We start from the raw sequence: 24,285 nt of genomic DNA, 5'->3' as shown, positions 1-24,285 counted from the left end.
CAAACATGGGCTACGGTCTAATGGAGTAGATTGGATGCGTTCGTTGAGAAAAAATCCATCGGAAGTTTGCTACCCAGAAATAGTGCATTCAGGTATCAATACGCACCCGTTTCGCTTCTTTTTTTAACAGTAGCGAAGCAACACTTCCGAACATGGTCTATGATCTAATGTATTAGATTGGATACGTTTGTTGTGAAAAAATCCAACGGAAGCTCGCTACCCGGAAACAGTGCATTCGATCTTTCCCCTTGATAACGTTTTATGCATTGTACTCCTCTCCGGTCCCTTTAGCACATTGTCTTCTGGTTTGCCTTCTATATCCTGCCTCTATCCGGTTCTTTAGCATATTGTCTTCTGGTTTGCCTTCTATATCCTGCCTCTACATGCTGGGAGTCGTGAGAGTTTTGCACTCTGGAAGAAGCCCTGGTTGTTCTTATTGGAGAAGGGCCGGATCAATGACATCGAATTTGCGCTTTGTTGCCATTCTAGGAGAAAAAATTGTACAGTGCAGATTAGTCAACGTAAAATAGGAAAATTCACAAAACAAACTGTGCCAGGTATCAAAAACCTTACTGAATCGAACAACGTTGCTTTGAAGAGGGTATATTATACCATTGATTCACACCGCAAATTTCACAGTTTTTGTGTGAATGGTTAGTTCTTTTTCCGGCAAGCATCAGCCGTCCACTTTATGCAAACTTATGCAACTTATCCTTAAGTACAAAGCACACATGCTTGAGCATGTCAAATCCGAGCTTGGTCAGTTGCTACCCATTAGAATAAGTTGCCAGTCAGTTGCTACCTATCAGAATAAGTTGCCATTAACAAATGCAACATAAACTGTAGTGTCCCGTACGAAATTGACAAATGAAACATAACTGAACTCCATCAGAATAGTTGCTTGGTCAGTTGCTACCACCATCAGAATAAGTTGCTAGTCAGTTGCTAACCCCATCATAATAAGTTGCCATTTAAAAAAAGTAAAATCTAGTGTTCCGTAGGAAATTGATAAAAAATGCAACGTAACTGGACAACCCCTGATGATCGTTCCTCGTGCAAGTCTCTCCCTACCCCTCCCCCAAATTAAAACCTAAATCGGACGGGGGATGAGTGAGCGTGTAGCATCAGCGCCCTTGCGTCCCACCTCAACCACCGCAGCGTCCGGCTGCCCTCGCGTGCTCCCAGTCGCCGTGGGCATTTGTGCGTCACACCCCTACCCCGCAAGCGTCACGCAGCAGGTGCGCGCCCCGCCAAAGGCGACCCTTACGAAGACCTCTTCTGCTCCCCTCCCCCGGAGTAGCCTGATGTGCCCCGCCGAAGGTGACCCTGACAAAGACCTCCCCCGCTCGCCTCCCCCGAGTAGCCCTCTCCGCTCCTACGATGGTCGTGGGCTGACACACCGCAGCGATCAGGCGTCTTCATCATAAACGAAGGGAGCCGTCAGTCCAGTCAGGCAGTAGAAAAAAACAAAAGGAGGCCTGCTGGGCTGACGGGTCACGCTGGAGCACGGCTGGTCGCCAAGTAGCTTTTTCCTTCCAAAAGGCCCCATTCAAAGCCCCAAAAGCATAGGCCAGCCCCGAAAACCTTCTCGAACCCTGAAATCTCAGTTGATTTCAGGCATTGAGGTACAGCAAGTTGTGTCAAACTAAAACTTGAAACAAAAAGAAACCGCAAGGCTGCACAGCTACTGTACAAATAATAAGCTCTTAGGTGAAATAAGAGATGCAATGAAAATTTAGTACAAGCCTTTTTAAGAATTTATACATTTCGTTTCCACGCAAAAGAACAGCACTATCAGGAGGGAATAACAGTTTGAGCATCTCATCTACTGATGTAACAATCTAATAGAAGTTACCAGATATATATATTACAGTTGCGGGCTGCTGTTATGTATGTACATAAGATTGTGAGCAACTGATGGAGGTCTGCCCTAGCGAATGAATATCACGCCCCTCTCACCTGTGTGAGCCTGTGGTTTGGTACAAGGTTAAGTGAGTATAACAGTAGAGGATGTCACAGCCAATAGTCCTTTGGTATCGTTATATTTGCAAATCATCCAGCGATAGTTCTTCAATTGAGAACATCTTTAATTTCTGGAAATGTGACATGCACCATCAAATTGCCAGGTACGACTAGTGAACAGAAGGAAACACAGAATATACAATCAGCCATGTAACTTACAGTAATGAACTGTAGTGGATCATCAAGACTAGAAGAGCCAAGGATGATTTCTCTCTTCAGTTTGCCTGACAACTTGTGGGCAGCACGTAACTGTACAAGTCATTCATAAAGGACGTGGACTGAGCATTAGAAAAAGAAAAAATCATTATTTACGAGTTAATCAATTTCACAGTAACAAACATACCTCAGACCGAGTAGCACCCCCAATCACAAAGATAAATAAGCGTTGGCCCAACTTCCTGAAGTCGCTTGATGCATGCTTCAGCACAGAGTCACTGTAAAAATCCAAATTTTGTTCACAAAATCAAGGTTCCAGTTTTTCCTTACCAAAGGATCACATCACATTTGACAGAAAGCACAAAAAATGTTGTATCAAATGGGACCCTTCAATTATTTTTTATTGTGTATTCCATAGCTGATCTTCTTAATTTAAATGAATATTAATATTCTTAAGTATAGAAAATTTTCTATTTCATATTTTTTGCTGCCATGTGAATTGGTAACTAACAGACAACAGGATTTAAGCGCCTCAAGAAAACTGTACAATGGTGGGTCTACTAGTTTGTAACCTGAACAGGCTCAATTGCTGTAACAGTGGTAAAAGAGTTCCACTTTTGCAAATCTGAAGTAACTATAATTTTTACCGGAAGTGTCAAGCACTGACACCATCTGAATACAATAACAAATATCTGGAAAAAGATACTCCGTTACACATCTAGGTAACATGATCAGGCTAAAGAAAGCAATAAGGGTGTCCATCAGGACATTGAGTGCAGATGCTTGGGAGAGAAACGAAGGCTAACCCAGTTGCCATTACTAACCTTGAATAACCATCATCAGAGTTCCGATGTCTAGCCCATGTGCCACCTATTCGCCTAGATCTCATTGATTGAGCTGGCTGATTAGCTGGGCTAGTTTGAGCAGATGTGCTGCCTGGAATTCCACGGAAACTAGGACTAGGGTCATTCATGCAGTGGTACTCATCTTTCGGTAGCTCACCCTTACTAAGTTTTTCGATCAAGTTCTACAGAAAAAGCAAGAAGCAGATCCGTAACCGTAAATACAGAAATAGTGAGTATTCCAACTAAACAGAGTGCCAGACAGCACACAATTTTCCACTATATTTTTTAGTAAAATTGCATGCATGACCCTGTATTTGTGCAAATACTGATTTTAGAATGAAGTTGCATGCATGACCTACTTTACAGAAACCAGCCCAATATAGCAAACTTGCTGACAGAAGCTAGCTAGAGCGAAACAGTTAAATGCTGTGTCGCCATCCACACTACATGAACTATGTTGAACAATAAGAAAATTCTACAGATATTTCCTGGAATAAGAATGTCCTGCTACTCAAGTACAAGAATGACGGCAAATATAGCTGTAACCAATGGGCCAATGTTGCGGTTGCTTTTGAGCTAATCAGTGCGCCCATGCATGAAAGAGTATCCATTAAGTTGTTAAACAAATATATAGATGTACTACCTCCGTCCCAGAATATAGCTACGTTTATGCTTTTTTTCTATGTCAAATCTTTTCAATTTTGAACACGAATAGTGAAATAATCATAGAGACTAATAAGATAAAAATGATGCTAGTAGATTTATCATGAAACCAACTATTATGATATGTAACATTTTCTATTTGAAATAAATTATTTTAGGATATATTGTTAGTCAAAATTAAAAAAAGTTTGACTTTGGAAAACCTAAACGTAGCTATATTCCGAGACAAAGGGAGTATATTGTACAGTCATACCAAAAGAATATAACACATCTACAATAAAACACAAGTTGATGCTATGTGAATCGAAACATACTAAAATGTACAGAATAATTAACAAACAAACAAGACTAAATAGCATACTAAATTTTTTATAGACAAAGTAACATAGCCAATAGTCTTGGCCTCAACAAGTAGAGGGAATTTTTTAAAAAAACTGCCACTAGCATTAAGCATACAGAGATGACTATTTAGGCTGTTCTGAAAAGTTTCTGCACCTCCAGGATGGGATAAAATCGGGATAGCATCCATGTTGACTCTTCCCCAATCCGCTCCTTTCTGATACCAGGCTTTTCCTGATATTCATATAACAGTTCTTTTAAGGTTGAAATTACTGAAAGCTACATGATTTTAAAAGTTAAAGATGTCAAAGTTTCAAAACAAAATTACCTTATGAAGATCAAATTTCAATGTAAAGCTGCCAACTGAAGACTTTTTAGTATCAGGTCCATGTAAGCAATGCATATTATTTACCGCAATAATGTCATCAGCAGATAATCCTGCAAGCTGTCAAATAAAATAACCATCAAGAACAGCAACCGCACCAAAGAAAGTTAGAGTAGGCGAGAGATGAAATACAAGAACCACGCATACCAAAATGGGGAAGTAAAAATGTAAAACAACAGCCAGCAATATAGTAAATGACCATATCATATACAATTAAATAACCTGAAGCCTCTGATCTATGGTTATTTGTAGTTTTATAATGGGAAAGAAACAATAAAAAGAACCCTCTAGTGAAAAAGATTTTATGGTTTTTCCTTTTTACTTGTCTTCGAGGTGCAACTTTGATCACTGTTTTGTTATGTATTTATAAAATTTAATAATTTATGAGATTATGAAAGTACTTCTCAAGACAAATCTACACATGACCTTAACGAAATGTTTTCAAACTAAGATATCTGAAAAGTTATTAATGGTCAAAGTTTCAAGAATTTGACTGTACCCTATCCAAAACATCAGGTACTACCTCCACTCAGGAATAGATGACATTTCAGACATCATTCCACAAATAAGGAATGGTTGGTTCTTAGGGCCCATTTGGCACGGCTCTAGCTCCTATCAAAGCAGCTCTGGCTCTAGCTCATCTGGAAAAGTAGCTTTTTTCTCCTCTGACTTGTCTTTGTTGAAGAAAAACAGCTTCACCTAAAGTTTTAAATGGATAGAAGATGTGAAATGAGCATAATACCCTTATATTATTTTCCTTTTTATTCTAATTTCTTTTTTCTTGTTCTTCCAATTTATTTTTCTTCTTTTTTTTCCTCTTCCCTTACCTTTCCTATTCTCTTTCCCTCCCATCCCTCTCTTTCTTATCCACTCCCCATGCCACCTCCCTCCGCTCATGCCGCTCATCGTCAGCTTTGACTCATGTGCACCCATCCATCTCCCTCCACCCGCTAGCTGCTCCATCCCGTGCCTGTCTGTCCCGCCCACCTATGGCTCAGCCCCACCCAACGTGGGCTCCGTCCCATGCTTGCCTGCCGCCATTGCCATCGTGCCCACGAGGCCCATCCCGGCGCCCCACTCTATAGCCGAGGGGCAACCATGGGAAATGACCCCATCAGAAGAGGAGCACGGAGAAGTGACGAGTTTTGGCTCCCCCCCCCCCCCCCCCCCCCCCCGCGCCCCCTTGCGTGAGCTGCTCAATGAGCTGTGCCAAAGAGGCACTTACTATTCTATCCTCATTACCAAGGGTTGTTTGGTATGCTTACTTCTCCAGTCTGCCATGGCTGCCAGGGTGCCACTGCTTAGTCACTACCTGAGCCACAAAATCCAGCCTGGGTAGCACCCTGTGCCCACAGTACAGGAGCTGCACTACTACAGCCGGGTAACCATTCAGCGAGCAAAAAAATAAGCTGAGAATGTGCCACGCAACCCAAGGAACACAGCCAATTATGCACCCTGCTCGCATAAGCCGCGCCCAACCCAGCAAAGTGGTAACCCAACTCCAGCCACCAGCCCCATGGCAGGACACCATGGTGTTTGTTACTCCATGCATGGCCACAGGCCGGCACTTTACACGGGGCTAATCAAACACCTTTCCTATCACTGACAAGTGGTCCCTCCAACAAAAAATCGACACCATGGAGCGCAACCTGGGGAACACAAAGCCAATCACATGCCTTGCTCGCGTTGGCATCAAGCAAGCACAACACCCACCACGCCCAACCTGGAGGTATCCCAACCCCAGTTCAAACCACCAGCCCCACAGCTAAAACCAATGTTATCATAAACGTTAAACACTAAACAATCAGTCACCTACCTTTTAGCTCTTTATCCAGACTAAATGGCCAATTAAACGGGTTAAATGGTCACTATATGGGCTAAAGGGGGTGATTAAATGGACATGGCTAGTCCCTGTGTAGTGTTTACACGGAGTGTAATCAGGCTAAACTGCCATGTAGGCGAACACTGGCTAAAACAGCCACAGAACCGCGCTTTACGCGGGGCTAATCAGCACATTTTGCTATTGAGCATAAAAGAGAGGGAGAAGGGGAAGGGCAGAAGAATTTGACTCATTCTTCAGTTAAAAGGTCAAATTTTCTCGTATTTTTGGATTTAGAACCCAGCAACATGTATTCCTGACCAAAGGGACTAATTGTGAGTGAGTAAACAAAGGGTTTCTGACCAGAGGGGGTATAACTTTATACTGAACACCACTTCTGGAAATCTGGTTACTTCGCTTTCTGAATAAACATAATAGCAACGCTTCTTCCATTTTCTCATACTTGACAATGTTTTGAACAAAAATTGAGCTCACAGATGCCTGCGACCTAATTATTCCTGAGGCATGTTTTCAAAAATATCCCTACTAACTGAAGCCACCCTTTCACTTTCTCACCTCACTAGTGCCTGAAATATAATTACGGACACTTGAGATTGGGCACTCCAACGACTGTTGCACCTGATTTTATGGCACGGAGGTAGATGAGGATCTCTCATGATAATTTCTTGCTTTAATTGATTCATCTCCTCTCTTTATATAGAGAGGCTTACTTGACCCCTAAGCAAGATATTAAATTTATCTCTAACCCTAGCCCTAATGGATCTGGCCTAGTTGGCCAAATCGGCTGCCCATGACAACCTGTACTCTCCCTTCCTCCTTCCCCCCTCTCTTGAAGACTAGGTGCTGGGGCAACGCCGCTGCTCCCCATGGCCCACACGAACTGCATGAGGTTGTGCTGCCGCCATAGTGCCAGGAACACGACTCAGCCACTCTCTCTCAGAAGGTTCGCCCTCTACCTCCCTGAGTCAGCTCGTGGGCATCGGGCATACACCTCCACCTGTAATTTTGGGTGTCGGCCCTGAAACATCTCAATTCGAATTGCTGAATGCTGCCACGATTTTAATGGATTTGCTGCAGCCTCCTTGAGATCTGGTGGTAGCAGGCGGGCTGTTGGAGCCCGCCATATAACCTTGCGCCCTGGAACCGAAAGCAATGTATCCACCGACGGCTTCATCGCCGAGGTACTCGACAAGAGCTTCAACTTCAATGCCACCAGCGTGGCCCTGCCCTAGACCACAACATAGGTGACATGTCAAAAAAAAAAAGACATGAACTCTGACCTGTGGGACCCGCATGGCATATGTTCCATGTAAGGAAAAAAACACCTTGGAAAACACATTGAACTATAATTTTCACTCTTTCAAGATCTTTTGGTGAGCTCTTGGTGTTTTGGTGAGCTCCGTTCCAAAATCTAGGTTGTTTTAGTTTTGTCCTAATCCTAAGTCAAACTTCTCTAACTTTTGACCAAGTTTGTAAAAAAATCCACCAACTTCTACGACATAAAATCATTTTCGTTAAATTATCATTCCAAAATGTAGCTTGTTTTAGTTTTATCCTAAGTCAAGATTGGCAAATTTATAGAAAAATGCACCAACTTCTACAACATGTATTTAATTGGTATTGTTGAGGTTAATATACTTTCCATAAAAAAATCAATGTTAGAAAAATATAACTTAGGACAAAACTAAAATGATCTGCATTTTGGAACAGGAGAAACTGATTTGATAAAGACACAACCATTAAGCAGTACACACGCCATATATATATTGACATAATATTGCCACTACTGCAGGCATTGGAGAAAATATGAAGTCCAAAAAAAAATAGGAAGAAGTTCATTTTTGGCCATCGAACTATAGCCTTCGATTGGTTGCTGAAAGCAAGGATGGCTAGAATATTGTAGATGATTATTGAGGTGCATAGCACGTACATATATATGGGCGAGGGTCCTAGGGTTAAGAGCCTCGCCCCAATCTACAATCCCTGGCAGCAGCCCCTGGTGCCTAGGGTTAGGCGCCTAACAGGGGGCCGGCCAATGGGCCTAGCTAGGCTGCAGCCCATACACACACATTATAACACGTCCTTGCAGTCTAATCATCGGTGCCACGAACGTTTAGACTAGACCTAAACTTTGTGAATACCGAAGAAGGCAACCCCTTGGTGAAGACATCGGCGAACTGGGACGATGTCGGGACGTGGAGTACGCGAACATCACCAACAGCCACGCGCTCCCGAACGAAGTGAAGATCGATCTCGATGTGTTTGGTGCGCTGATGCTGAACTGGGTTGGAGGACATGTAGACCGCGCTGACGTTGTCGCAATAGACCAATGATGCGCGACGAAGTGGCGTGTGAAGCTCCTGAAGCAGCTGTCGCAACCAGGTAGCCTCGGCTACGGCATTGGCGACGGCGTGGTACTCTGCTTCGGTGCTGGATCTGGAGACGGTTGCCTAGCGCTTGGAGGACCAGGAAATCAAGTTGTCGCCAAGGAAGACCGCATAGCCGGAAGTGGACTTCCGTGTGTCAGAACAGCCAGCCCAATCCGTATTGGAGTAGACCACCAGTGAATCCTGAGCTGAACACGGACGCAGATAAAGACCAAGGTATAGAGTCCAGCGGATGTACCGAAGAATGCGCTTCAGAGCAGCTAGATGAGGCTCCCGTGGATCATGCATGTGGAGGCAGACCTGCTGAACAGCATAAGCAATATCCGGCCTGGTGAAGGTGAGGTACTGCAGGGCGCCAGCGAGGCTGTGAAACTCTGAAGAATTGGTGACAGGGGCACCATTAGATGCCGACACTTTGGGATTGGTGTCGACAGGTGCAGAGCAGGGCTTGCAGTCGGTGATGCCTGCCCGCTCCAAAATATCAAGCATATACTGGCGTTGGGTCAACAAGAAACCTCCACTAGCAACTGGCTAGACTCGCATACCGAGGAAGTGATGCAGAGAACCAAGATCCTTCATAGAAAACTCCCGCTACAGTGCCTGAATAATCTGACGCAGTAATGCTGGCGAGGAAGCCGTGAGGACAATATCGTCAACGTAGAATAGAAGATATGCTGTCTCGGCGCCATGATGATAGACAAAAAGTGAAGTGTCGGACTTAGCCTCCACAAAACCAATAGACCGAATGTAAGCTGCAAACCGACTGTACCAAGCGCGAGGAGCTTGCTTCAGGCCATAGAGGGACTTGTTGAGGCAACACACATAGTCTGGGCGAGCTGAATTCTCAAAACTAGGTGGCTGAGCACAGTACACCATCTCGGACAGAGTGCCATGGAGGAACGCATTCTTGACATCCAGCTGGTGCACAAGCCAATGTCGAGAGAGAGCCAGTGAGAGAATCGTACGGACAGTAGCAGGCTTGATGACTGGACTGAAAGTCTCGTCAAAGTCGACACCCGGACACTGGGTGAAGCCGCGAAGAACCCATCTGGCCTTGTACCGCTCGAGAGACCCATCGGAATGAAACTTATGCTTGAAGATCCATTTACCGGTGACGACATTAGCACGCGCGGGACGGGGCACAAGATCCCACGTGTTGTTCCGAAGGAGGGCAGCATGCTCATCTTCCATAGCCGCCTGCCAATTTGGGTCGGCGAGGGCGGAGCGGAAGGTCTTCGGAACCGGAGACAGCGGCGCTGTGTGAAACAGAGCAAGCTGTCGGAAACCAAGCTTAGCACGGGTCGTCATGCTGTGCTGGTTGATGACGGGCTGGACGGGAACAGCTCCTCGGGGAAGAGCCGGTGGCGCTCCAGGAGCAAGCCCGACGTCACGGGCCGGCGGTGGCGACGGCAGGCAAGGGGTGATGGAGCGGCGGGTGTACACGTAGCGCAGGGGCGTCGAATCGAAGCCGGGCGAGCTCCACGGCGTCGGGAGAAAGGCGGGAGGCGGGGCGCCAGAGGAGCCCGCCCCGCCTGTCCTGGTGGAGGGGCGCCGGGGGGAACTGCCGGGACGCCAGGCGCGCCGACAGGAATGCAGGAGGTCCAGCCGCGGCACCAGGTAGAGTTGCAGGGGCGCTGGGAGCGGCCGCTGGTGCGCGAGGGGGCCGACAGGGGAGCCAGGGGCACCCGCCGGTGTGCCAAGCAGGGGTGCCAGGCGCGGCTGCAGGGGCGCTAGGGGCTCCCAATGCCTGGGTGTTGCGGGATCATGTCAACAGGGGCGCCCATCAGCGGCAGGGGCACCCGCCACGGGGCACCAAGGAAACTGTGTCGTTCGAATGGGGAACAGCACAATGTCAGTGTTGTCATCCAAAAACTCATAGGCTGCCGGTGGGGATGGTGGGAATAGCTCGGCGTAGGGGAACGATGACTCATCAAATGTGACATGTCGGGAGACGATACGATTAGAACGGAGATCAAGGCAACGGTACCCTTTATGATGAGCTGAATATCCTAAGAAGATGCACGCGGCAGAGAGAGGCGATAGGTAAGGAGTGGCCGTGGCAGAGAGGTTTGGATAACATCGACAACCAAAGACCCGTAAGTGCTCGTAGGATGGCGCGGCGCCATACAGGGCCTCATGTGGCGTGCGGGAGGCTAGGGTCTTGGTGGGAAGCAGGTTAAGCAGGTAAGTCGTGGCGTGTAGAGCTTCAACCAATAACGGGGTGGGAGGGCAGGGGGAAGGCTTGCCTGGAAGAGGAGTGAGCAGAGGATGTTGTTCGTTGAACGAATGATCCGCTCAGCTCGACCGTTTTGCGGCAACGTGTACGGGTAAGACATGCAGAAGTGGACGCCATGGGAGTTATCAAACTCACGACCGTTGTCGCACTGGACAGCCTTAATGGTGGCGCCGAACTGCGTGGACACGGAGGAAAAGAAGTTAGCAAGTGTAGCAAATGTGTTTGATTTCAGCCGTAGCGGGAATGTCCATGAAAAATGAGAGCAATCATCGAGAATAATTAAATAGTACTTAAAAGGGTGCCCAGTCAGGGTGACTAGGAAGCGGGCTGTCCTCCAGGACATGGGCGTCGAGGGAGAACTTCCCGATAGTGAGCAGGAACTGCTCGCGCCAGCGGACAACTTTGGTGGAGGCGACATCGAGGATGAACAGGACAAGGCTGCGGATGTTCTGGACCGCAACAGCCTGGGCATGGAGGTTCAGAAGGGCGGCAGCTTCATGGAGCAACATGGCGTCGTGGACAAGGGGGACGGCACGGCTCTTGTTGTCGTCATCGTCGTCGTTGACTGGGGGGCGCCGGGCAGCGGATCGGCAGCCTCGGCAGCGGCGCGCTCCCGAGCAGCAAAGGGCCAGGGCGTCACGAAGACGGGCATCGGCGGCGTCACGTTCCTGGGCTGCCGCAGCCGCCAATTGCTCGACCTGGAGAGCGCGAGCGAGGGCAGCGGCGCGTTCAGCCTGCCGTGCGACCTCCTGGGGGGGCGCTGGTCCTCAGCCACGGTGGCTGCGGCGGTGCCTGGAGTGGTAGAGCCAGCTATGTCGACGGCGCACGCACTAGAAAAGCGGAAGCGGAATCGGGGTAGGAACCCGGACTCGTGATACCATGAAAGCAAGGATGGCTAGAATATTGTAGATGATTATTGAGGTGCATAGCACGTACATATATATGGGCGAGGGTCCTAGGGTTAAGAGCCTCAATCTACAATCCCTGGCGGCAGCCCCTGGCACCTAGGGTTAGGCGCCTAACAGGGGGGCCGGCCAATGGGCCTAGCTGGCCTGCAGCCCATACACACACACACACACATTATAACAGTTGCAACCATAGAACTCGAAAACTAGGAATCTTTGCCACTGAATTGAGTAAACCGGATAAATTTGACCATTAAGCTAGTTTGGAGGTAGTTTTCACTGACTTGGACGACAAGTGGCAACGGGGCCCACCTGTCAGTCATTACATGTTGTCAAGGTTGGGCACAGTGAGTAAAAAAAATCAGAAACACTCTTATTTAGCAAATAAGTGATAAAATATAGTCGGTCCTACATGTCATCCCCTATCCCTTCGTGTCTTCCAGGAAGGAGGTCGGGAGAGGGACGATCTCTTTCACAACGTAGCCAAGCGCCGCTCCGCCGCTCGCCAGAGCCCACCCCAGACCTTCCCGTGCCACCTCTTGCCAAGGCCAGTCGGCAAGACAAGGTGGAAGTGGTTCCAAGCATCGAGGAAGCCACCTCCATTTCAGCTGCGGAGGCTGCCCCACTCAGCCCCTTGCTCATCGCCCAACCATGGAGGGAGCTTCGCCTATCTCATTCTCGAGGAGGTTCCACTTGACCTAGCACGCCTCTACCACCTTCGCCATCGATGTTGACCGCCACCTCATCGTCCCTGGAGGAGGGCCCTCCCCTAATCCTCCCCGCGGCATAACACCGTGACCTCAACCTCCGCGCCGTCGCCACGGAACCAGTACCACATTGTGCACCAACAGCGCCTACACGAGCGGCGTTAGCGGCGGAGGGAGGGCCGTTCCTCCGCAGACCTGCTCCCCCCGGTTGAGCAGCGCAAGGCGCGACGTTGGGCTAAAGTAGTGTTTTAAAGGCGTTGCCTAGGCATCAAGGTGGACCTAGCTTGCTTTGGGAAACCAGTCTGCTTTGTCGCCTAGGAGATAAGGCATGCAAAGATTTCCACGGTCGCCTTATCACCTTTAAAACACTGGGCTGAAGCTGTGCGCCAACTGCCGCGTGCCTCGCCGCCGCCAAGGAGGAGCTCACCGTCCACGACGAGGGCAAGGTGGTCGTCCCCTTCTTCTGCAGGAAATGTTGTGCTATCGCAACCGCCGGCGTCGCCGCCATTGTTTGGCGCATCCTACCGACCACCGCCGCCACCAATGGCACCACACAAGATCCGTCTTCCACGGCCATAGGAAGCCTAGTCACGCCTGCAGCAACCGCCACCGCTTCGGTGCGTGTTGGCCTCATTTGAGTCAGCGTGCTGATAGGCGGGTGGATCCAGCGTGGCAGTCAATACAGGGGTTGAACGGGTGCAGTGGTGATTTATACATGGTTTACACAGTTCAGTTGTGAAAGATTCTTTATTTTCAAGTTCGATGGTCGAAACCAAACCGAGGCTATAGTTTGATGGCCAAAAATGGACTTTATTCCAAAAATATAAATGCTTTACTTCTGAAGATAGCACACACAAGAAATAATGAGATAAAATATGAAAGCAAAGTTACCTGCATCAGCTTTGCACCTTTCTCACTTCCAAACTTCTTTGGGTTGATTGAAGCATAAATCATTAGCAAACGCAACTTATTTTCACGATTTACATCCTGCATTAGTTTAGAAATAAAAAAAAATATTAAGCATTGTTGATGTTAGTGTAATCCTTGTTGGATGTTAGTGTGGGTCAAGGCTTGTCTTAGAGTGCAATTCGAGTTTGTCTTGGGGTGCAAGTCAACAAGTCAAGTCTTTGCCTTAGGGTGTAACAAAAAGACTTGAGTCTTCATGAGTAAGGCACTGGGGCTGCCTTATGCTATAAAAGGAGAGGTAGTGCAGCAAGTAAAGAGTGCGAGAAGGGGGAGGAGTGTAGTGGTGTAGACTTGATCAGTTTGCGAGTGAAGCAAGCTGATCAGTTCATGAAGCACGGAGTGCGTGCATAGTTGAGTGATTGGCAAACAGCAGTAGTGGCTGTGTGGTAATTAGAATTACCAAGGTGAAAGGGGTGAGCGTGCATGCAGGAATTAGTGGAGGTGATCCTGCATGCACGTATGTTAGTGTAGCTAGCTGCATGAGTGTCCTTGGCTGAGTTGTGCGGCTGAGTTGCAGCATAGCATATTAGCATGTGTGTGTGTGTTTGCGGTGTTAAAATCAGTGTAATGTCGTGTTGAAATGTGGTGAAATTAGTGAAAAAGAGGTACTGGTGTGCAGCACCACAAAATAGTGTGTTCCTCATCCGTGAGCCATTTCCTAGTGTTGAGTGTGTGATCCTGGGAGCTAGAGGCTAACAGTTGATACATGTTAGTATCTCGTAGGTGCAGCTCAAACAACAATTACCAAGCGTGTTCGTAAGAAATTGATTAGTTCTTTTGTCCCAGCATCACCAAACACAAGATCTTGCTCAAGCTGCCCAACGTCTTTAAGATGTTGTTCTTTGATTATGTTATTGAGCTTTCCTGCAACCTGTAGAAAAATGAATAAAGGAAAAAAATGTATTTGTATTATACTTACAAAATGCCAGATTATGATTTCTATATCTAGTAGGGATTATTCAAAATGCTAACTGATGTGCACATCCCCCCATCCCAAAAGAATACATCAACATAGTAAGTAAGCAAGTTAGCAGTCGAATTTGTTTGCACATCTCTCCTATCAAATCAAACTCTTCCCCCATTGTAAAGTATTTAGAACAAGAACCAGAACTGATCCATGCAGTGAAAACTATACAAGTGTTTCTTGCAGAATTATCAACATTTATTTATTGATATCTGTACTAAAGGAATTTTCAAGGAGTGCAAAGCAAAAAAAAAAATGAGAGACCAATTGCGGTCACTGTAATATATCGTGATGATTTTACTAAGGTAATCTTCAAACTGCAATAGTACAATACTCAACCAACAATACAAACAGTTATAAGAAAATGCTTTCATTAAGTTTCTAGATGAACGTCACCAAAAACAAAACTTATTAACCTCAACATGAAGAGTGAGCTTGTCAATTTCATCACTGTACTGTGGAAGAGCTTGAACCATTTTCTGCAACTGTTTGGTAGATAACTCTACACCAGATCTGAAAACACACAACAAATCCTAGGAATAAATGTTAACCGTGTTATTTATTTGATGAAATATATTTTTGACCCACACCAGGATAACTTAGCTAACAAATCCTATTGACTTCTTTAAACACAAATCAGAGCCATCCCTCTAAAGTAATGATAGTTGTATGAGAGTTTGTTAAAATAAATCAGAACCGTCAATATGATGAACACAGGTAAAAATTGTAGTAGTAATTGCAATACACCTTAGCTAAAATGCATTTATCCCTCTAATATGCAAAAATTATGTTTCCTGAACAGACCTCGTCTGCTGTAGTTGAGCTGCTTCGTTCTTTGATATAAACTTGGTCATCTTTTCATGCAACCTTTCATTAACCTGAAATATCAATTTCATCATAGGTAGGCAAAGCATGCGACCATAGTTAAAGAAGGAAGTGGCAACAATCTCACATCAGCTATATGCGCATGCCGAAGCTCAAGCCATACTGGATCATGGTCCTCCAACAAAACCTCCTTTTGCTCATTTGCTGAATCATTCTTACTTGGAACCTATTGTTTGATAGTAACGCGAAAAGTTAATCATGCATCAAAAGCATAGCAAGAACTGAACTAAGGTATACTAGTGAGGTATGATGTAAGTTGTTGATATGCTCACCTCTTGCACATACTTGTTGCCATCCATACACAGTAGATCATGGCACATAGCATCATAGGTCCACTCATGAATAATTGGTGCAATCTGTAGTTCTCAAGAAAGTATGAGAGATCAAAGGATGCAACAGCAGTATTCCATGTGAAAGTTGGCAAAAACATAATAGAGCTTCATCAGGAATTCACCTCCTACCTGATCTATCGATCGGTCTACAATGAGTAGCTCACATGTTTCTGTTTGTGGAAATTCAGGTATTGTTGACTTATATCTGGCAAGGCAATTCCACACAGAAGCAGCAAGCTTTGTCGGGACCAAATCTCGTAGTGTTGTCAGGGTAGATGCATCAATTGTCCTGGCCACACGGTAGTGCACACGAGGAAATTCCTATAATAGTTTAACACATTCAATTTCGGAAAACTTGAAGCATCGCTAGAATCTACTCCCTCCATCCCCAAAAAAGTCACCCAAGAAACTTTAGGACAGATTAACAAGAAAATAAAATGACCTCAATTGCCCCTATTTATTAGCCATATTTGGCGTTAACTGACTGCGGCATGCCCACATGCACATGCACACATGCCAAATTGAGTATAATGACTTCTTTTTTGGGACAAATTTTGAATCGTAGAATGAATTGTTTTTTAGGACAGAGGGAGTATTTTCCGTAATTATCTCCCCAAGTACTAGTGGTTATATACACCCGAAAAATCAACAAACATGAAGGCATAATGACTGCATACACAGAAAATGGCAAATAGTACCCTCATTGATGCAAACACTGTAGCAATTCGTGTGCCCATTGTGTTAAGACATGCATTGTACTTGTGTGAGCATTCCGCATCCTCAGTAAACAACTCTGCTAGGGCCTTGTCATGGTCAGTTACAAAGCCCTATAAGCAACATTTAATTATTAAAACTTCAAAATGAATTTAATAAAAAGGAGATGAATTAGGTTTCTGTTTAGAGTACGAATCTAATAAGTTCATCAGAAACAAGTCAAAAAGGGTTCACACATGCAAAGGTACCTGACTATCAATAGCAAAGTATTCCAGGTTCATCTGAAAGTGTGGAAGAAAAGTCAGATAGCAGAAAGTACCACCACTGAAATGTTCAAATAAATGAGCAGGCAAGAAACAAATGGTGGCCAAACAACCTCACTTAGTGCACTGATGCGTGTCAGAACAGTTGACTCTTTTTTTATATGAGCCAACAAGTCCCCCTGTATAGGAGAACTGAAAAACACATAAGCTCTGCAGCAGGTGTAGCATCCTGTTAGTGCATAATCTACAGAACGAATGGCCTTAAATAAGTTTTGTGTTGATCACATACTTCTTGTACAATGGATTTTTCCCCGACATGTCGGACATGAATATACGAATGCTGCAGTACCACCACAAAAAATGGTTATAAACTGGACGAACAAAAATATTTCAACATTACCAGAGAAATACCAATACCAAGTACATATGACGCAGCAATCTAATGCCTTACTGGTTGGAATTGGAACCAAAAGAAAAGCGATTCTCTTTCTCTCAATGAAATTCCAGTGTACAATAGTTTATTCACCAATGTATGCTTTCCTAAAAGAACATACTTTTATATGTGAAATTTGTTCTATCCATCTAAAGACCATGGGTGGTGCATAAGGAATCAGCCCAAGTGATAACCAAATCAGTGGCATCAAGGACACCGTTCATGTAAAAAAAAAAAGACGCGCTGTTAAAAGTTAAGGTAGCCAAAAAAAAGTGAAATGCTCTGTAGGCCCCCCTAAACTATTTCCACATTCTCATCTGGGTCCATGAACTCTCAAAATGACAATCTGGATCCTTTAACTTTTTAAGTGGTTCATTTCAAGTGTGAATCCAGGTCCATGACTGGACCTCGAGTGAACTTAGAATGTACCACTTAAAAAGTTGAAGGACCAAGATGATCACACTAAAAAAAAAATTGCACCACCAAACTTCGAACTAGAATGCAGCAAAGTAGTTATGAAGGAAAAATATACTGAGATTATACAATTCTATTCTCAGGGAAACATTTTTTGTATAAAATAAAGTTAACCAAGATTACTGGCTTTAAATGTTTACAGAACTACAGAAGAAAGGAGGCTCAAAGGCTGACATAACACAATCATGTCAATGAGATTTTGTTTGCAAAACTTACTTTTCCTTAGTAGGCTGCATGAAGTAAATTGCATCCATTGAAGGCAATGGCTGCCTTTGTTTGTATAGGTCCTCAACCACTGCAAAAGTGTTATCGATGCTGAAATTGCATAGTTGTATAGTAATTCTAGTAAGATACTTCAAAGATTTTTTTTTTAAAAAAAAAAGCATCTACTGTTTCAAGGATTGCTAAATTAAAAAAAAAAGGAAATTTGCAAACAGAAAGTAGTTAGCGGTTCCCTAGAACAAGTATCACGGTCTCCGATGCACAGATATGCCGTGTGGGTAGTGTACCGTATATCCAATATGTATCAGATACGGATACGCATGGGATACGTATCCTTGTCGTACTCTTAATCTGGACTCTTATGGACTCAGATACGTGTGCTGGATGTGACTCAGCCAGATCAGATATTGCCGAACACAGCAGTGGCTTCACAGGCAGCCCAATTCTCCATCCAGACCTAAAGAAGCAGTGCTTCTACATCAATGCCCGGCAGCATTACAATCACCTCCACTCCCGCTCATTTGTCATCTCTCCCTCACACATAACCCTCTCACCACACCCCTCTGGTGCCGGCAACTGGCCACCAAGCCCTTTAGAGAAAGTAAGCTCTATGCATCCAAATCCTTGTTGCTACCTCTTACCATGAAACCACATCTGATCTCTCTTTTCTTCGCTCCATCACCTGCGAAAAGCAGACCAAGTCATCCCTTTATCCGCAGTTCCTTGCTTGATCTTGGTGGCCGTGGTGAGCCTGCACTCCTCTCCTTTGTCAAGAATCTAGATCTCCTTCCCTCTCCTATGATTTGGAATATGTTCAGATGCAAATAATCTGATTTGGAATATGTTCAGATGCAAATAATCTGATTTGGAATATGTTCAGATGCAAATAATCTGATTTGGAATATGTTCAGATGCAAATAATCTGATTTGGAATTCCATGGATCCAATTGTAGAGTTCAATCACATATGCTTCGAATATCTAATGCTCAACTCGAAATGTGCCCAAATGTGACAGCACCAATTCTTCAGCAGCTTCAAAATGAAATCGTAGAGGCCAAAAAGGAAAAGATTGAGTCCAATTATTTTCTTGTAAGCTATATATGCTCCTTATTTAACAACTTTCAGTTAATCGCAGTTACTTTGTTGTTTTATATATGATTATTGGTATTGAAATATACTAGCTATATCCCCATGACTGTTTTTTTGAGGATGGCGTATTGGCGTATCTGATATGCATCCTGTATCCGTATCTGGGCAACATGGATAGCAAGGTTGTTTGAAGAAGCAAGGGACATACTAATGACCTCCCTTTGCAAGCATGAAAGAAGCAAGGAAGCTAGAGGTATATTTGACTCCATTGCTATGAAGGGCAGAAACCTGATAGTCACCTACACTATTATGCTTCATGGGTCGCTACCAAATGATGTCATGCTCTGATAGATTTGGTCTCTTCAATTTGATGGTCAGAGTCTCAGAGATGGAATTGTACCAACCACCACATTTTGAATATGCTAATCAATGCATATGTTAAATCTGGAATGATGGATTAGGCTATCCTAAGTCTGAAGAGACGTGGCGGCAAGGAGTGAACGCAAATGTAGTCAACTATGCAACATTAATTGATTGATCAGGGACTGCCACCTGATTAAGTTGTTTACCACTGCCTTATTCAGGGTTTAAAAATTCATAGCGATTCGGTGAAACCCAAGGAATTGGTCTCTGAGATGATGAATCGTCCTGACATTGTGTTCTTCAGGTCACTGATAAACAACTTTGCAAAGAAGGGTAAATGATGCACAAGATATATTTGACTTCATTGTACATAGTGGTGCACCTCCTGCTGTGATAATGTTTAGTCACTGAAGCTACAGGTTTTTGTATTGTATTGTACTGAATGGGTTATTTCAAGCCGGTAGAACTGTTACTGCAATTATGCATAGAAAATGTTAGATGACATGATTGAAATTGGAATAGCAGTGGATATTTGCATGTATCATTGAACATTTTTCATTCAGCAGATACAAGAAAGTTCATAATGAGGAAAATTATAAAACTACCAAATAGCACAACACACTTATTTACGCTTGATGTATACTAATTTAACAATTTTTCGCGTCAGTATATGGTTCCAGTAGAATTATTGTAGTTTCACGTCAGTATCATTTCTGGTTCAGTAGAAACAGTACATTTCCAATGATAAAATAGACTGCAATTACCGCATGATGCCAGCTCAAAGGTTTAGAATCTCATATGCCATAACAAATTCTTTCGAATATTACAAATTTACTTGCAAGTCTGATGTACTACAGATTTATTTACATGTCGAGATGCAAAATTATTGAGAGGGAGAGAGAGAAAGAAATGGATACAACAAATGCTTAGTCAGTAAGAAAAGCTGGAGCTTTTATACAAGATAATATAACACAATAAAACATATTTGATAAACCTACTTACATGAAACCCTTTCTTCTGTGATATCTGCCATCTTGCATGAAAATGACATTATCTTGACTGTAAGTTTGTCCATGATAAGAACCTGAAATTTATAACACAATTTCATGTACATATGTCAACCTTATCTTCACTAAGTCACAAAAAATTTTAACATCTGAAACTAGGAGATCATCTATCTACCTTCCATGTTGAATTTGAGCTCTTCCGAGTCGATCTCAGCATTTCAATTAGCAAACCTATATCATTGTAACAATAATAAACAAACAAATCTTAAATTAGGAATGTGGCTCCTTGTCTATTTGATAATAAAAAGAAGAGGTACTGATAGACTACAAATTTAAAAGTTTGCACCAAAAATAATAATAACAAGAAGAAGAAGAAGTCAACAATAACAAGAAGAACACAATAATAATAATAATCCCTCGACCCATGGGGAAAGACAGCCCACTGTAGCATTTTATTAAAGGTTGAGAAAAGGCCCCGAAGCCAGCTGGCGAGGACACAATAGTGTATATCTTTGAAAGCAGTTAACTCAGCTAGTGGACTTTTTTGTGAGAACCAGGTGTCAAGGAATGGTAATCTAGACCGGCAGAGGATGCTCTGCCAACTAGATTTCACGATCAACGAGGGATCTATCACTAGGACAAGAACATTTAAGGGTCTTATAAGGTTCAGGCCTCCTTGATGTGAGTAATACCCTACGTCCAGTTTGTGGATTTGTATTGATCTGGATGCACAGGTGTCTAGCCTATTACAATGAGCACAAGAATGCGAGCATGTAAAGGTAAAACCTTGAGCTGTTGTCCCCTTCTTGAGGCTCCCCTCTCCTCTTTATATAGTGTCCAGGGCATCGCCTTTCTTTTTAGAGTTGGTTAGGGTTTCCTATTGTATTCCAGCTGGCTACCTTGTAGATAGTCCAATTAGATTGTAGTTTGCCCGGACTACTTGTGCATCAAGTAATGTACGCTGACCCTTGTCAGGACTTGGTATTCAGTATTCTAGAACCTTCCCTCGACGGCCCTTATCGGAACATGGCATTCTAGAACCTTCCCTTGACATCTTTCTCCGTATCCTGAGGAAAGGATACATTATATCATGATATCATCACTGGGGATCTACCACCATGCTATCCATGTGTTCTCATATAAAGCTAACTTGAGATGTGTACACGGACAGATATATATTGGATCAAAAAAAAGAATAGGGGAAAAATTAGAAACAGGATTGGACAAAAACAAATATAATGCTAGGCAAATAATTCTTTCTTATCATTCACTATTAAAGCTTCCCCCACAAGTAGCTTGCACAACTTATTAGATCACTACGGTTTCACATGTTGGCCCATGACCAAGTCCTAGTGAATTCAATCTGATACCAACATACGAAACAGGCATCTACATCAAGCAAGTGCTAATATGTTGATTTATCTATTAGTCTTAGGTTAAACTTAAATGAGAAACCGGTGCTTTGTACCCGGCAACCTATCGAGGGATACCCTGAGGTAGTGGATTGGTCAGTGGGGGATCGTCGAACCTAGGGCCTGATAGTAAAGTAGGGGACACAAGATACATATACAGGTTCGAGGCGCTAGAGTAGCGTAATACCCTACGTCTTGTTTGGGTGGATTATATTGCGCCCTGCGCTTGAGTGCATGATGTATGAGCCTCATGTTGGTTTTGGTTATCTCGATCTAGGGACCCTTGCCCTCCTTTATATATCCCAGGGGGCAAGGTTACTAGTCGGTTATAATGTAGGAAACATAGGAGTCCTTGTAGAAGTCCGTCTTCTTCCTTCCTTGCGGGTACTTGGGTGTCTAATCCCCACACCAACTAAGCAAAACAAGGCAGGATATCATAATGATAGTGAAAAATAAATGAAATAAGGACAAAACTAAGGTATTATAGACTAGGTTGATTCATTCTGCTGTTTGGACAGTGACCACAGTTCAATTTTATTCTTTTCTAAGATTCATTTATTACTTGGTACCAATCTCCAATATAAACTTTCAACTTGACATCACTCCTGGTATATGTTCTGTATTCCTTTCTAGTTGGATGTAAATGATATATTGGTAAGCATGTAGTTAAATATTGGCTATCAGCATCTTCACAAAATTTAGATAGTGCATGTGACAATGAAAGTACAGGTAAGTCACCAACCATAGACTTCTAGAAACGTATCACTATTATTAATTCGTATATGCATCTTTCAAAGAAATTGTTTGACTTGCGATCTAGCCAGCTAGATGCTTTGAGCAGAGATGTTCTCTCCAAAGTTTGAAACGCCAAGAAGGTACAGCAAGAGTCGGACATTCTGGGACTAAGGCCAATCACAATTCATTGGAAGCAATACAATTATCTTATTTCAGGGTCCATAAAGAATTTCCATCAGTAGCATTAGCAACTGTCTGCTTTTTAAGGGTAGTAAGTCAAAACTGTTGCAATGGAGTGAATGAACAAATTGCCCACGCAAGTTCTGAATAGAATATGGCATCTTATATATGTGTTCAATCTTGGCAAAGCGATGTCACAGACTGTTAAACTATAAACATTTTAGCACAATGGCGTTGTGCCTCCCACAGTGTCAGTTGAACTCTGACAGCAGTTTCACACAATGTAAGTCCTTGGGTTCCATTACAGATTTCATGCCATTCCAGTTCTTGACGCCATCTTGTTCGAATATTCTGAGTTTTTTGCACCTCTGTTGTGATTCGAGCTAAAAGACAAGTCCAAGAAAAACTAAAGCAGTGCCTGATGTCAACTGAATTTCCAAGCAAAGCATATAAAACATTTGAACAACAAATAAACATTTCCCAGCATCAGAAACAATCCCCGTTCCCTCTCCCGAGTCCAGAAGCAAACGCAGCGACAGAGATCACCATCATCTAATGCACGCCCGCCACCCCCCCCCCCCCCCCCCCCAAAAAAAAAAAAGGAAGCCGGAGCCGGACTTACGGTCTCGGGTGATCTGGCGGAAGCTCCTGTGGTCGGCACCGCTATGCGACGAGCTTTCCGAGTCCATCGACATGGCCGCCGGTTCACTGGCGACGCCTCGCTGTAGGGTTTGGGTTCGCGGCCGCATCCGGACACCAGGGAGGACTCGGGATGCGCGTTCGGCGATTGGGGCGAAGGGAATGCTCGCGCGTTGATGGAGTGTGAACGCGGAGGAAGGAAATTTACTGGCAGTCTGGCAGGGGCTGCCGCCGCCGCGCCGGAAGAAGGAAACTGCTCCGACTTTTTTCTCCAGAGGGGACGGCGAGACGGGGTAAAGCCGTGTGGCGTGGGGTTATGGCTGGGTCTATGGCTGGTGGGACCGGGACGCGTCGTTAGGTTCTGGGTCCACGCGTCATTGAGACTTGGAGGGATGAGAGCGATTCGTTCCTTTGGTGGGAGGAGGAGCAGTACGCAACTGATTGTCAAAAATCTATACTCCTAGAATCGTGCGTATAGTTTCAAAAAAAAAAAAGAATCGTGCTGGTATGTTACTCTGACCAATATAAATCATAGGTAAGTGGCATTCTAAGTTTAATGGCAAGCAATCAAATCACTAGAAATATGTCTATTAATGCTACCATACAGGCGTCCGGACGGAAAAAAATCGGACGCACCGACATATGTTGCAATAGTCAAGCATCGATGTTGCAACTATTGTTTTTTGCATGTTTCACAGTGAATGTTGCATGAAATATAGTGTTCGTGATATGGTGGGAATTTTCTATCCCAAAATCGAACGACATATTTATTTTTTTCAATGTTGCAACTATATATTTCGATGTTGCAGATGTTGTATTTTGATGTTGCAATGGAGCGTCCTTCCCATCGGACGTCCGGCGCTAACAACACAAGAAAAAAGATTTCAACAATGCGAAAAACATGATGTTTTGACAAATAGGCATCGCATAATGTTCTAAGTGCACGTGCAGCAAGCAACAAGAAATTTTATATCCATATTAAATTTAGATGGAGGCAGAATTACTTCCATTCCTTCGAGTCCTGGCGAAGAGATTACGATGCAGCTCCCTCTCCATCTTTTTCCGCTTTGCTAATCTTCCCTAGGAGGACCACGATTTTGGTGTCGACTTTCCTTCGTCAAT

General features: G+C 44.2%; 1 protein-coding gene across 9 annotated transcripts; it reads right to left on the bottom strand.

Annotated features, from left to right (window-relative positions):
- Nucleotides 1-1,688: 1,688 nt before the first annotated feature.
- LOC117863443 (probable protein transport Sec1a) lies at nucleotides 1,689-23,457 on the bottom strand. 9 transcript variants are annotated; one of them, XM_034747142.2, is made up of 23 exons: nucleotides 23,147-23,456; nucleotides 20,373-20,428; nucleotides 20,193-20,274; nucleotides 18,380-18,534; nucleotides 17,733-17,811; nucleotides 16,899-16,949; nucleotides 16,723-16,819; nucleotides 16,595-16,627; nucleotides 16,331-16,459; nucleotides 15,762-15,953; nucleotides 15,573-15,656; nucleotides 15,368-15,466; nucleotides 15,220-15,293; nucleotides 14,832-14,928; nucleotides 14,197-14,322; nucleotides 13,377-13,472; nucleotides 7,248-7,478; nucleotides 4,354-4,470; nucleotides 4,182-4,259; nucleotides 3,003-3,205; nucleotides 2,366-2,456; nucleotides 2,182-2,271; nucleotides 1,689-2,093 (listed from the first exon to the last, which is right to left on the bottom strand). In XM_034747142.2, exons 4-23 carry the CDS (start codon nucleotides 18,390-18,392, stop codon nucleotides 2,040-2,042), a joined length of 2,034 nt encoding a protein of 677 aa, XP_034603033.1. In that variant the 5' UTR covers nucleotides 18,393-18,534; nucleotides 20,193-20,274; nucleotides 20,373-20,428; nucleotides 23,147-23,456; the 3' UTR covers nucleotides 1,689-2,039. The 9 variants fall into 9 exon arrangements, 8 of the variants coding, with proteins under 8 accessions (XP_034603033.1, XP_072151511.1, XP_072151507.1 ...); XM_072295410.1 differs by lacking the exon at nucleotides 18,380-18,534 and having other exon boundaries at nucleotides 20,373-21,264; XM_072295406.1 differs by lacking the exon at nucleotides 18,380-18,534.
- Between the last annotated feature and the right edge of the window lie 828 nt (nucleotides 23,458-24,285).

The sequence above is a fragment of the Setaria viridis genome, chromosome 7, assembly GCF_005286985.2.
Source record: "Setaria viridis chromosome 7, Setaria_viridis_v4.0, whole genome shotgun sequence".
Lineage (NCBI taxonomy): Eukaryota > Viridiplantae > Streptophyta > Magnoliopsida > Poales > Poaceae > Setaria > Setaria viridis.
The sequence above is the reverse complement of the archived record's forward strand: the minus strand, read 5'-3'. Positions and strand labels throughout refer to the sequence as shown.

Coding starts and splice junctions, on each gene's coding strand:
- LOC117863443 (XM_072295406.1), bottom strand. CDS start 23,273: ATGCGGCCGCGAACCCAAACCCTACAGCGAGGCGTCGCCAGTGAACCG. Junction 16,950..17,732: donor ATGCAGCCTACTAAGGAAAA/GTAAGTTTTGCA, acceptor GTGGTACTGCAG/CATTCGTATATTCATGTCCG. Junction 2,272..2,365: donor GGGGTGCTACTCGGTCTGAG/GTATGTTTGTTA, acceptor TGACTTGTACAG/TTACGTGCTGCCCACAAGTT.